The 13,962-nt window shown below is 50.5% G+C and overlaps 4 protein-coding genes across 4 annotated transcripts; 3 read left to right on the top strand and 1 right to left on the bottom strand.

Moving 5' to 3' along the window:
- Positions 1-3,747: 3,747 nt before the first annotated feature.
- On the top strand, positions 3,748-5,617 carry CGGC5_v004180 (Cytochrome P450 monooxygenase TRI13; the record flags this gene model as incomplete). The annotated part of the gene is made up of 2 exons (XM_032032988.1): positions 3,748-4,818; positions 4,871-5,617. 2 exons carry the CDS (start codon positions 3,748-3,750, stop codon positions 5,615-5,617), a joined length of 1,818 nt encoding a protein of 605 aa, XP_031887534.1.
- A 1,431-nt stretch (positions 5,618-7,048) lies between these two features.
- CGGC5_v004181 (uncharacterized protein) lies at positions 7,049-8,750 on the top strand (the record flags this gene model as incomplete). The annotated part of the gene is made up of 9 exons (XM_066151242.1): positions 7,049-7,096; positions 7,169-7,313; positions 7,416-7,594; positions 7,649-7,685; positions 7,739-7,806; positions 7,895-8,283; positions 8,335-8,402; positions 8,453-8,500; positions 8,662-8,750. The coding sequence occupies 9 exons, from the start codon at positions 7,049-7,051 to the stop codon at positions 8,748-8,750; spliced, it is 1,071 nt and encodes a 356-aa protein (XP_066009510.1).
- A 244-nt stretch (positions 8,751-8,994) lies between these two features.
- CGGC5_v004182 (uncharacterized protein) lies at positions 8,995-10,575 on the bottom strand (the record flags this gene model as incomplete). Its single annotated transcript, XM_032032986.1, has 7 exons — positions 8,995-9,445; positions 9,538-9,568; positions 9,640-9,704; positions 9,770-9,887; positions 9,946-10,056; positions 10,119-10,317; positions 10,396-10,575. 7 exons carry the CDS (start codon positions 10,573-10,575, stop codon positions 8,995-8,997), a joined length of 1,155 nt encoding a protein of 384 aa, XP_031887532.1.
- Positions 10,576-12,175: 1,600 nt separating this feature from the next.
- CGGC5_v004183 (O-methyltransferase) lies at positions 12,176-13,726 on the top strand (the record flags this gene model as incomplete). The annotated part of the gene is made up of 5 exons (XM_032032985.1): positions 12,176-12,442; positions 12,503-12,632; positions 12,689-12,812; positions 12,894-13,042; positions 13,104-13,726. 5 exons carry the CDS (start codon positions 12,176-12,178, stop codon positions 13,724-13,726), a joined length of 1,293 nt encoding a protein of 430 aa, XP_031887529.1.
- Positions 13,727-13,962: the final 236 nt, after the last annotated feature.

Consider the following 13,962-nt stretch of genomic DNA (forward strand, 5'->3'; position numbering starts at 1 on the left):
GGCTTTGCTGAATGGCAATACCCATATCGTGGATTTTCTTCTAGATCACGGCGCAGATCCTAGAGCAGCGGACATTGATGGCCCGAACCTCCTTCATAGTGCGGCCAGGATAGGAGACCAAGAGCTGGTCAGGCGACTTTTGTTGTGGGACCAGGACGGACAAATGTTGCGCCCGAACAAACAATCTGTTTTCAGAAACGCTTTGTTGTCTGGACGGCCTGAAGTTGCTCAGATATTCCTCCAAGCCAAGATGTCAGCAGTGCTGGTACAGCAATGGCAAAGAAGGGACTTTTACGCAGCCGCGCTACACACAACTCCACAAGTTCTTCGTGAAGTGGCATCTCGCTTTCCAGAAGACGTAAACTTCACTGATGAGCGAGGATACAACGCTATGTCATATGCAGCTTCAAGCGGTCGCAGCGATATTATCAAGGTTCTTCTTGAAGCCGGAATTTCGATTCAAGGGTCGATTGACAGTCTTCACTCTCCCTTAGGAATAGCAGCAGCTTCTGGGTTTCCGCTGTTCGTACGAAAGGCGCTAGATGAAGGGGCAGACGTCAACGACAATCGTTCTATTTCGTGGCGTCTATGGAAACGAAACCCGCTGTGTTTGGCCGTCAAATTCCGCAAGCCTCACGCAGCAAGATTACTGCTGGAGAAAGGAGCAGATCCGACCACGAGAGATTGGCTGGGTCTTTCTGCAGTAGATTATGCCGCCGATCATTTCGCTCTGTCCAACATATTCAGTCATTGGGTGGTGGAAAATTCTTACTCTCGAGTAGATAAAGCGACAAGATCTCAAAAGGCTCGAGCTGCTGTTGTAATGCTCCTTCGCTCAAGGCAAGAACTTCTCGACGGGAGGCCTAGAGTCCCGATCGAAGTTTATTTTAATCACCTGGCAGAGGCTTTGCTGCAAAGCAACAGCGAACTTGGTACTTTCCAAGCACGCCTCTGCCTCATCCAAGTCGCGACGCTTAGTAAGAGTAATCACAGGAAGATTTGCGACATTTGCAATCAGCTATGCCTTGCCAAAAGCTACCATTGCACCGTGTGCTACGACATGGATCTATGTCGGACCTGCTACGAAGATTACAGCTCTTCTAAGCCATTCGGAAGGATTCCGACGCACGCAAAGGCCTTGAACCAGATCGAAGATGATGTCTTCGAAGTTCTAGGTGTACTGGAGGTTTTCAAAAGTCGAGACGTGACAGACTTCACGAGATGTCTGAAACTGATTGGAAAATTAGCAGATGTCTGGGTCAGTGTCAGATACGCAGCATACTTGAGTTGGGCTCAGCGGGCCAGATCTGCTACCGATTGGGGCCCAAAAAATGTTCCAGGCTGGGCTCTCATCAAACTCATTGCCAACATTGCAGACCGGAGTTGGGTTGATCAAAGCACTGGCTATCTCAAAGCAGATTATCGACACGGAGGGCTCAGTTACATTGGTCGGGTACTAAGCCAGATTTATGAGATATTCGACCCAAGGCAAGAGAGGCGTTTTCTGGTCTGCGAGAGCCATGAGTACATGGAGATTGTTCCGATTCAAGCCCTTCCCAAGGAAACGCAACTCGAGTTCAACGCTTCCGGCGTCTTGAATCGAAGTTTCTTCCAGGGCCTGTTGGACCAATACGCATCCTCTGGGCTACCCTCCGGTGCAACATCATCTGGTGGTCTTCCGGAACTTCCTAGGTCTAACCTTGAAGGGAGTGAAGATTCAGACGTCTACGACTGCCTACATCCAAAGAGTAAGATACCTGGAAGAAATGAAGACCAGCTTCGTCAAATTGGTGAACGGCTGTCAAGAGAGCTCTGGCAGCTGCAAAGGCGCCATAAGTCTTCGGCAGTCAGTACAGAAGATGATCCAGACCTCGATATGGAAACCTTTCAATATGAATTGTCTTGGAAACTAGCCCACGCGATGTTGGGTGTGCGTTACTCAATACCACTGATTCAGCTTATTGCTAGAAAGGAGGCTCATGGTGGCAAGCAAAGATGGTGAAGGTTCTGTTTCTGAAAATTGGCATAATTTTATCTGTTTGCTACATACGATATCTGCTCTTGAGATTATGGTAGGGTGGAAAGCGCCATGATGCTCGGTATCACGAACATGCGTCACATACGTAGAACAGTTTACACAGGAAGATGAAAGCTTCTTCTCATAATATCATACGAGAAAGCGAGGGCTCGATCGAACACGCCAGGCACTCTAGCCTGCCCCAAAGCAACCTTATTAATTAGCTACCAACTTCTGACTATTTATGTGAGCCCTTTCTTTTCTTGGCCCATAACTTCTGTTAAAATGTTGAAATGTCGGAAGACATCAAGGCAGCAGCAGCAGCAGCAGCAGACAGGTGGGATATTGCAATCAAGGTATTGTGTAATAAAACACCAACAGAGTAAGGCCAGCTCATGCTACGTGAGTATCATTCAGCACCACGCACATTTACTCAATGTGGGACTTTTTCACGAAACGCGGAACGCGCGGGAGTTTACTTGACAGGTGGAGGCTGCAGACGGACGAACTCTTTTAGTCGGGAAGAAAGCTGGAAACTCGGGCACTTACCCAAAGAGGATTTGACACCGAGTCCAGTGAATTCATCCTATGACGACTCATAAATACGTACAGCACGTTCCTGGACCTAACAATCTTGATTGGAAGTAAATGGTTCCGAGCTCACCATTTTTGATATCAAAGGCATCCTGGTACACGTTGCATCGGGCTCAGACGGTATTCCAATAATGCTTGCCTTTGTTTTGTTGCCTATTCCTTGTCGTCTGCTCTTTGGCAATATTCCAACCGTATGCATACATTTCTATCAGATGCAATTAATAATGCTAAAAATGGGCTTTTGGAACGATAGGACATCCTAGAAGAGGCCAACCTAAGCAAAAGTTTGACACAAGGAGGTTTCTCAGTGCAGTAGCACTTTGGTCAAGCTCCTGGCCAACAGCGTGGAAGTTTTGCATGTGTACAGGGACAAATCCTACCTTATCGAGGCTTGCCGGGCGGCATCTACGTTGTTGAATTCTAATCAAGGATGACATCGAACAATTCACGGCGACCGCAGTGATCCGCAAGCCGGCCGACGGAATTCGGGACCCGAAAACGACCGTTTCCCCAGACTGCCCCAAGTTCGTCCTGTCGTTCGCAACGAGGAAAATGCCCTATTCGTCCTTTGTCGAGAGTACCACATCGCCGGTATGGATGTTTCAAATTGACGTTGAACTCTCATTCTGTTCTAGTAGAAGTGTTTTCTAATCAAATTGATCAACGATCCAATCATCATGGATCATGTGCCAAGAAAAGAAAGAAGCTCAAGGATCCAATGGGTTCATGGAGTGTCGCCATCCTCGAGAGGTCCGAGTGTTCAACTCAATTGACATCGGCTGGAAATGCTAACCCAGGTCATTACCCTTTATGGAATGCAGCTCGTTACCCACCGCGGGGAAACTTTCAACAGCACGTGGTTTCGCCGCTTTCAGTTGCCTCAGAACGAGGAATGTGACGATGCGCTTGCAGCCAAGCTAAGCCCGAAACTGACAGCTCCTTGGACCACAACAAGGGAGGTTTCTTGGCTGCCATCAAACAACAGAGGATTGCATTGATGCAGTTATTTGTAGGGAACCCAAGTAGTTGCCTGATATAAAGTCTTACGGGCTCCATCGAATGGCTTGTGACTTGCCCAGCGACGTGTCTTCGTTCGTCTCGTTTCTCAACGCATACTCGATATGTCACATGTAAACATGTCTCAGAGCGCTCATCTCGTGGAAGAGGCAGGATCTCTCCCTAGACGATATGGTTTCATTCTCCTCACCCTTGGCCTGTCGGGCTGGCTGCTATACAGTCTCTACCAGAAGGCCTTGCCAAAGCCGATCAAAGGTATCCCGTACAACCCCGATTCCACGAAAAGAATAATGGGTGATCTTCCGGACCTTGCCAGTACCGTGGCACGTACAGGAGACCTGTCAGCATGGCTTGTTGGACGAGCAGCTCAGTTCGACTCGCCCGTCGTCCAGATCTTCCTTCGACCCCTTTCGCCACCGATCGTCCTATTGAGCGATTTCCGCGAAGCACAGGATATGTGCATGCGGCGTAAAGAGTTCGATCGCGGCAAGATCTTGCGCGACCTCTTCACAGGCCCATCTCCAAATCATCAGATCACAATGGTAACCGGAGACCAGTGGAAGGCGAACCGAAGGCTGCTGCAAGATCTCATGTCGCCGCCCTTCCTGCAGAATGTTGCGGCGCCAGCTATTTACGCGAATGTCGTCAACCTGATCAACTTATGGACCGAGAAGACGAGAATCGCGGAGGGGCGTCCGTTTGATATTTACCAGGATATCTTTTACACAGCTCTGGACGCTGTGACGGCATTCTCGTTCGGCGAACAGTTTCCACACAATGCTACGAAGCCGGTGGCGGATCTCATCCGCGACCTGAGCGAAACACAGGTTGCAAGACTTCGAGACGGGCTATCTATGGATGATGCGGTCAAGTTCCCCACGGTCGAACCCGACGAGGTCATTCAATCCATTCTCGACGTCAGCATCAATATCGAGAGGTTACACGGATCACCTTGGCCCGTATTGAAGTGGAGAATCATCGAGAAGCTCCCACCCCTGAATAAGACGATGCGGGTTAAGAACGAGTTTATCGTCAGGGAGTTGAACAAAGCTACAGCCAGACAAAAAGCTAGTGGGGGGGATGACACATGGGTGCGATCTGCGGTGGACTTGATGGTTCAGAGGGAGAGGAAGATAGCTCAAGAAGAAAAGAAGACATCGAATCATCTAGCACCCAACATGAAAGACGAGGTAAAATCTCTATTTATCCGCATCCGGTTTGGAAGATTAACGTATCGTGCAGCTATTCGGCGTCCTCACCGGCGGCCATGATACCACCAGCACCACCATGCTATGGGCCCTCAAGTACCTCACTGACTGCCCCCAAATCCAAACCAAGCTTCGCAAGGCAATGGAGGATGGGTTCTCCGCAGCGTACGCAGAAAAGCGAAACCTTCGGATCGAAGAGATCATGCAAATCAACGTCCCTTACCTGTACGCCACGATGGAGGAAGTCCTCCGGTGTGCTGGTACTGCGCCGCTAGTTGAAAGAGAGGCCATGGAGGATACGATCCTTCTTGGATATCACATTCCCAAAGGCACCATGGTCTTTTCCCTCGGCAAGGGAGCCAGCATCGTCACACCAGCTTTTGAGATCGACGACACGAAGCGAAACGAGACATACCATCTCGCCGTAAAGAACCGCGGCAAGATACCAAATTGGGACCCTGCCGATGTTGAGGTGTTCAGCCCTGAACGCTGGCTCGTGCCAGTCACCACTCAAGAAGAGAAGGACCAATTGAACGGGACTGGCCCTGGATACGAGTTCGATTCTTCCGCTGGACCACAGATTGCCTTCGGGATGGGCAGACGCAGCTGCTTTGGTAGAAGACTGGCATACGTAGAGTTGAGGATTTTGCTGAGTCTGATTGTGTGGAACTTCGAGCTGCTAAAGTGCTCAGAAGAGCTGAGCGGGTATGAGGCCAAAGACGGGGTCACACACAAGCCCTTGAAGAACTATGTTCGGTTACGGAAGATGGAAAGGAAGTAACATGTAGGTATCATGAGAATGGCCAGCAAGCGCTCTGTACTGCATGGAAATTGATTTTGGTTTATTGAATGAGTCATGACATGAGGATATGGAGTGAATATCAGAATTGCACGCGTCAGTTATTGCAAGCCCCCAATCGCCTGCTGGCATCGTACTGTTAGTGCGATCAATTACGGCGCCCATCATACACGCCAACCGGAGAGACCAGCCCTAGCATAGGTGCCGTTTTCTCTCACAAGACGCACATAACCTTAAAATACCACGGTCCAAGAAATCGGGCTGGGGCGGAGCGGAAGGGGTGGAACGGCGATGCTCGGCGGCGCCGTCGAGCTGGGCAGTGCGGCCGCCTTTAGGGGTGCGCTCGATCTAGACCACTTGTCTTCCAAGTCTCAACTACAAGGAGAAAATCTCCGGCGGAATCGGGAGACTAGAACCACGGCAGTTAGATATGGAGTCTCTTGGCACAATCAGATCTTGGAGGACATCGTTGGCAGGCGAAGCGGTACGGTTCCGGAGGACGATGGCGGCAGTACTAACCTTATTCGGTGGAATTGAGGTGAGGGCTGAAGACCAGCTAACTTGCAGTATTACCTGATGGTTATGTACAAGTAGTACTCTCACGTGTTCGATGCATACATTTCCATTGATAGCCGCTCAGCCAGCCGCACCGCATTGTAACAGCTCAACATCAATAGCTCTCATCCTTATCGTGGAACCACGTGCCAGAAACCTTTTAAGGCTCAGTTTTCATTCGTTCAATTAGCAAGCTTCAAGCATGTCTGGCTTTCAGTCGTTGCCCAGTAACTACGTTTGGTCGGACAATAATTCGGTGGTGTTTGAGCCTTCAATCGTCCCGGGAGACGTCTCTGTCCCGCAAGGGATGTGGGAGAGAAACATTCCTCGGCGAGCCTAATATCACTGACTTTCGATGCGGATATTCTCCGCACTCTGATCGCATGCCCAATCACCAGTTTCCCGGAACCCCCCTTGGAGGCGTCATTGTGTCTCTCGCTAAGAGGTAAGGGTCCGCTGGCTTTTCAAAGGGTCGCCTCATTCTTCATCGCGAAGGGCTGCGGGCGGGCTTATCGGCCGGAAACGGTCCAGCCACCTTCCTGGGCTTTCTGGCTAGATCTCTTAACATTGCTGGATTTCTCGAGGGCAGTCCCGCACGATGGGAAAACCTTTCCTCTGCCCAGAGCTGGAATGCCCTACGAGACAAATTCCTCTCTGCCGGAGGAAACTGCCCTCCCACATACGGCCGAAAAGACAAAACTTTGTGCAACATAAACTCACGTCTCCCACCGGGACCATTCTCGATCTTTTCCCGCTCTCCCCCTTTCCGCTCTTTTGGACAACCCGCCGGTCCCACCCCGCTCCGAAAGTTCCGATGACGGTTCTCTGACCCTCGCTCCCCGGCCGTCATATTGATCAATGGCGCTCCCATTTTCCAGCTTGTTGGCGGGCCTACCAAGCTGTGCTGTGAGTGTTCTCTCTTCTGATGCCTACCAGCTTCGTCAGCTTCGTGTCACTAATACGAGCTCTCCTTGACAGGCACCTTGCGCAACTGAAGCTCTTAATTTCACCTCATCTTGTGGGGTGACTGAGTTCAATTCAGAATGTCTATGTAAAGACCATAGTTTCATAGAAACCTACCGGGTTTGCGTTCGCGCATTCTGTGACATCGGGCCTCTATTCGGTAAGACCGCGACGTTCTGCAACACTTGATGCATCTTTGATCATCGTTGTTCATGAATCACTCAGCGACTGCTCTCACTTTACTAATGTGTCGAGTATTCAGAGGCTAAGAATGCAACATGGACATGGTGCGACTATCCATATTCCGATCAGCAGGGATCGGTGGCAGGGAGGATAATCATTGTTGGGGTAACCGCCGTCTTTTTCTTCCTGCGACAGATCGCCAAAGCCATGAAGTTATCCCAATGGGGTCTAGATGACTGGACTCTGATACTCGGATATGTGAGTACTTGCCCACGAAACGTTGCATGGCAGCTTGCTGAAATTCGGGTATAGCTATTCACTCTCTCTTTCGCGGTTTCGAAATTTTACGGTACTGAAAATCTCTGCCGTACCAGTTGAGACTGATGTCTGATACTGCTTCAGGTTACGAGCTTGGCATTGGCCGAGACGTGTGGTCACTATCCCACGACGAAATCAATAGATTCATGCGAGTAAGGCGCTACAGCCCCAAAATACCAACGATTCCCAACATGACTCCCAAGAGCGAAAGTCATTGTAGACGTGACTAATTCCAATCAGGTATTCTTCGCTTTCGAAATAATCTACACCGTGAGCATTGGAACACTGAAGGCATCGATCTTGTTCTTTTATCTACGGGTTTTCAACCTCGTCAGTCCTACGTTCACGATAATTCTCTGGTGCACTCAAGCTTTCAACATTCTTAACTGCATCGCCTTCACAATTGCGAATCTGAATCAGTGCAAGCCTTTCTGGTTTGCCTGGGAAGGCTGGGATGGGCGACATCCTGGGTACTGCGTGAACCTCACCGCCATGCTAGTATCGCACGGGGCAATTAACATCGCTCTGGATGTCTGGATGTTAGTCTTGCCTGTAACGCAGGTCCTCTGGTTGAATCTACGGAAAAGACAGAAGCTGGAGATCCTTTGTATGTTTGGATTGGGCATCATGTGAGCTTTTGCATTCAATCAACGCGAATCCCCATAGACTAACTCAGTCAGCATCACTATCGTCAGCATCATACGTCTACGAGTGTTGCTAAACTTCCGTAACTTTACAGATCCAACGTGTAAGTTGCGACATCCGACTCCACATGACCAACTCCGCTGACCTATGAAGATGATGCCTTTTGGCTACACATGTGGTCATATGTTGAGCTTTCTGTTGGTATAATTGTTGCTTGCTTGCCATCTGTACGCCAACTGTGGCGTGAACTTGTGCCAAAGATGAAGAAAAAGATCGGTATCAACCCGCCTTCACACACATCATCAATCCCTGGAGAATCTGCGAGGAGGCTGAAAGATATTCATTCCCTTAATGCGGACCAGCCGAGTCCCACAAGTGGAAGCGCTTTCATGTCGACAGCGTCGTCGCCATCGCGAACGCGAAGCGGAAATACATTTTGATATGCAGATAACCTCTCATCAACTATTGCATGCACCTTTGACGAAATTACTGTTGACTCCACCAACTTTTGTCCGGAAGGTGACAAGCGTGTTTGTAACCCTGTGTACAAGTACAAGTGTATCGAGCCAGTATTCCCGAGAATAATCGTATATATTGGCATTCCGAGAATATTTATGCCCGACAGACTCTCAACAACCCAGCCAGCCAGCTTACTTCATGCATCGATTCATTTTAAACGCGAAATGAACTTCGGCTTAAATGGCCCTCCACCTGCTCGAAGCAGATGTCTCCTGAGTGTGTCCTCTTTCCTCGTAGGAAATGCTCACGCAATCGGTCCGGACGATTTTCCCATCCGCAGCATGCCGGCTAGAGTCGCTGTTGTTTGTGAGGGTTGGAGCACCCGATGATGTGGAGGTTTGGTTGTTTGAACCGGTTGTTGGGGATAGTATGTTCTCTTGACTGTCGTCGCTCTCGATTATGGTAAGGCCGAGGTCGTCCTTGGGCTTGGACTTGGGCTTGCGTTGGCCGAGCTCGATGCCGCCGCCGCGCGATTTTGATTTGCTCTGGGAGCCGTAGTGCTCGTAATACTGCAGTGTCTGCTTGGATCCCTTCCCGGAACTGAAGGGGTTGCGTCGCAGGATGAGCTCGAGGAGTGGTTGCATAACAGGTATGGAGCTCGCAATGATGATGGTGCTGCCCTCGACACTGCCAAATTCCGCGATTAGAATGCTGTTTTCAGAGAACGCTGGCAGCACGTAGCCATTTGGCTCAATGTGTCTGGGGTGGGTTCGTCTTACACTGTCCAAATAACCAGATCAGAGGTATCATCTGGGAAGCAAACGAAAGTCAGCTTTGCGAGTCTCCATCCATCGACGGAAAAGCGCAGGTAGAGGCCCTACAAGAGAAGTCATCGCTTGCGAGAGACGGGATACGAGTTGTTTTGTAAACAGCAACAACACCAGAACTATGAGTCGGCCATTAGTCACAGTAGTCACGAACAATGATGCGTGCGAGATGAATAATACATACACTGAACCAATACCCAGGGCGCAGGACAGAGCGACTTTCTTCTTGGTCGACATTTGGAGACCGAAGAGCACTATTGCCGGATACACAGCCAGGTAAACATCAACAAACGCTGAGAATGCTGTTGAGGAAAATTGTGTTAGAAGCTGAGAGCTGTGGGGCACAGAGGGTCGTCATACCGCCCGCGTAGATGCAATACGCGACTAAAATCTGTTTGCTGAAGCATTGGCCCGTGACAGAAAAGTCCCAAAGTGACCTGGCTGGCGTGCAGCGCCCAAGGAGAAGCCCTGCTGTCACGAAGAGCGTCAACTGGCACCAGATTCCCATCCACCACAAGAACCACTTATGGTACCCCCTGGATTCATGAGCCGCGTCAGAAGAGAGATCACGGCTAGTTTGGGAAGGCCGAAAGACATGATGCCAGGGCAGAAGGCGGCCGTTGTCCATAAGATGGCGCCTTGCTTCTGCTCGGTCGATAGAAGCTTCATGTGTTTCCCATTGCCGTAGGATACCGCGATCGTGGACAGAGCCGTCGAGATGTAACCACAAAACTGAAGGACGGCACAGGTTGATTAGTACACAAAAGGGGATCTCTGTATAACAAAGTTTGCGGTAAAGGAAACACTCACCAGCCCTAAGATGATGAACCAGTCATCGCTGTGGAATTTCCTCATAATCTTCCCCCTCACACAAACTCGGCCAAGAACGAAACAGGTGCTGATGGCCGTGACAATCCAGCAAACGACGATGATGGTGGGCCCTTTGTCCTGGGCCTTCCACTCATCGGAATCCTCCGGTGGACTCGACATGTTGGAGTTGGAGAAAAGAATTCCTCAGCGACCATGCGGGCATGCGGAAGGATCTCGGAGACCGGAGACAGCTTCGGACGCATGCAGGAGCTCGAAGAATATATGCAAGCCGACCAGATTGCTCGCGGACCATGTTCTCGGTACGCATGAAAAATTGCCGATTGCCGATCATGCTCATTTTTTCAATATCCCAAGCTATTTTTCATAACTCCAGGGTTCTTTTGCCCGACTTATTAGACTCGAAACAAACTCCTTCAAATTTCTCTCCGAGAAGACAATACGTGTAAAATCTGTGTGTCTGCTTTCGGTCGGCGATAGCATTGCCACATCCAGTATAACCCCACATCCCGCCCCTGATCCTCCTGATACTTGATCACGATTCGTGAAGATCAGTCAACGAGCAGACGAAAAGACGAAGCACTAGGAGGCTGTGGGCCCTCTGCAATGTGTTGCATACGATTGAACGTGGAGGAAATACGGGCTGCAGCAGAATCCCGAGTTGAAATTCTCCAACCACTTGTTGGAACAGGCGTCAACTTTCAGGCATAGCAAGCCAAGACCATCGGTCTGATCATTCTGGGCAAAAGAATCGTCTTTGTGTTGTTGGAAGTACCCGCAGGTCCCATTTATATTGCAAGGAATCTCCATATGTAATATGTTGGAAGCAGTCTTCATCTGTTGGAGTCTGGACGTGTTCTTCATCGTGTTGGAACATGCCTGGCAACCGCATTGTCCCATTGGGGAAGTTAGCCCGGCCCATGGACAGGCCACAGGGGCTGTTCGTGGGCACAGAAATGTCTTCATTGTCTAGGTGCCCGGCTGGAACCCCGACAGCCGAGCCTTCACCAACAGCATGTTGTGTGTCTGGCTGCAGATATATGGAGCTGTGTCGTCAGGCCCAATATTCTTTTAGTTTTGTTCCAAAAACATGGGCTGCGAGCGTTGAGCAGAATGTGGCCAAGCCTCGGACGGTAGGACGGCGGCCGATCAGTGTTGACCGAGAGTAACTATTTCCGTTTGGGGATTACTGTTGGGCTCTCGCGCTGTTGGTTGGTAGCCAAAACTGTGACTATCAACCAACACTGCATCTGCCCCCTGCTCGGGCCTGGTCCGGAAGATGGTTCCTGGTGGGGCCGGTGGTCCGGGGCCCCGGTCTTCACAAGCCGGGGCAGCGTGCAGGCCACACAGCCTTCTGCTTTAACCGCGGAAGGTCCCGTTGACATTGTCAGAACTGTATTTGGACGGGGATTCGGGATCCCGGCCCGGACGAAGTGGGATGGAGCACTGGACCTCGAGATCTGCTTTGCCAGCAACTGTGCTGCATCAGGAGAGACGCCAGTTCCGCCGCTCTCCAACTCCCCTTCACCTTCTGAGGACCTCGATTCCCACCACAAAAAGGGGTCATAGAAACAACTTACGGAACGTGGGGGCTGTAGCAAATGCAGATGCCCATTGTGTTTCCCGACTTCCGAAGAGGTTCCTTCCGACTGATTTCGCGGCGCGATATAACTACTCGCCTTGGAAGCGCCATGTCAGTCTGGCCCCAGCTTCTTCACTTCTCCTCAGCTTACTTCATTCATTGTCGTTATTTATATTCATGATGCCAGCTGCAAACGGCACCAACGGTAAGAACGGTACAAATGGCACCAATGGCACCAAAGACGCCCCAGTCGTCGACCCCTCAATTGCCACCAGCCCCAATGACCTGGCAGCAGTTCCTGGACTGCTGAAGGAGCTTAATGCTGGGATTGGCTCTTTGTCCACTGGTGGCCAAGAAGCCCGTCACGAGCTCCTGCTGAAGGCTCGGTCCATTGTCCAAGCTCTCGAGGCTCCGAGAGAGACCATGATCAAGCACTGCTGGGCACAGGTAGGCTTCTGCCTCGGCACCTGTTACTATTCCATGTAAACTAACTAAGTTCTCCGCAAGACCGGTGTCATTGCCGGTATCAACTTTGGTGTTGACTCAGGCCTGTGGAAGCTCATGGCCAAGAATGGCGATAGACCCCAAAAGGTAACCGAGTTGGCCGAAGCCCTTGGTGTTGACCCAGCTCTCCTGAGTAAGTCTCCCAATCAATCTACCTCTCACACTTGTTCGACTAACAGCCCATTTTAGGTCGTCTCATGCGCCATCTTGGTGCTATGGGATACATCAAGGAGACCGGCCTCGACGAGTACCAGCCCACCAACTTCTCAAAGTCGCTCAGCCTTCCCATGATTGGAGATGGATACATTGCTATGTGAGTCTTAAATTTGCCTTCCATTTCGGAAGTCACGTATTATCTCTATGTAACGGTTCACTAACATCATGACGCCTCTAGGACTTCCTGCACCGGCGCTGGCCCATTACGATTCCACGAGTACTCTCGCAAGAGAGGCTTCAAGAACCCGACCGACGCAAAGGATACATCTATGATGTACGCTTACAACACCGACAAGGATATGTTTTCATGGCAACAAGACTTGGGCTGTAAGTTCTAAAGTCACAAATAAGCTCGCATGGATACCTGTACTGACAGAAGTAACCGCAGACGGCACTCACTTCAACCACCACATGTCCGGCTACCGTCAGGGCCGTAACCCTTGGATGGCTCCGGGATTCTTCCCCGTCAAGGAAAGGCTCATCGAAGGCGCCGACAAGAATGCCGACGCCCCCTTCTTGGTGGATATCGGTGGCAGCATCGGTCACGACCTGGCCGAATTCCACCGCTACCACCCTGACACACCGGGCAAGCTCATTCTGCAGGATCTGCCTGTGGTCATCGGACAGATCCAGGAGCTGACGCCAGCCATCACGCCCATGGGCCACGACTTCTTAACAGAACAGCCCGTCAAGGGTGCCCGTGCCTACTACATGCACTCATGCCTGCACGACTGGCCTGATGATGTCTGCGAGAAGATTCTTGCGCAGATCAAGGCCGCCATGAAGCCCGGCTACAGCAAGTTGCTCATCAACGAGAACGTCATTCCGTCAACTGGTGCCTGGTGGGAGACATCGGCGCTTGATATGGTTATGCTAACACTCTTCTGCTCTAAGGAGCGCACCGAGGGTGACTGGTACAACCTTCTAGAGAAGATTGCTGGGTTGAAGATTGTCAAGATCTGGGGTGGAGGCAAGGGCGTTGAGAGCTTGATTGAGGTCGAGCTTCCATAGGGCTTCTATATGTAATAATCTTGGATATACATAGAAGGTACTTGGATCGTGACGTTACAGGAGAGTGAACCGCGATTTGTTGTTATTCTACAGTATCCGTACCTTTTGAGAGTGGAGTGGCCCGATAGGAGTCTACTGTTGGTCCCTTCCACATGCACTATCTAGCGAATGAACGTTGAGGTTCGTTCCGCATGATACGAATGAGGGGTATGACCAATTAGAAATAAAAAGCGTCG

This window comes from Colletotrichum fructicola (genome assembly GCF_000319635.2).
Source record: "Colletotrichum fructicola Nara gc5 chromosome Unknown KSG_Nara_v1_contig02, whole genome shotgun sequence".
In the NCBI taxonomy this organism is placed as follows: Eukaryota; Fungi; Ascomycota; class Sordariomycetes; order Glomerellales; family Glomerellaceae; genus Colletotrichum; species Colletotrichum fructicola.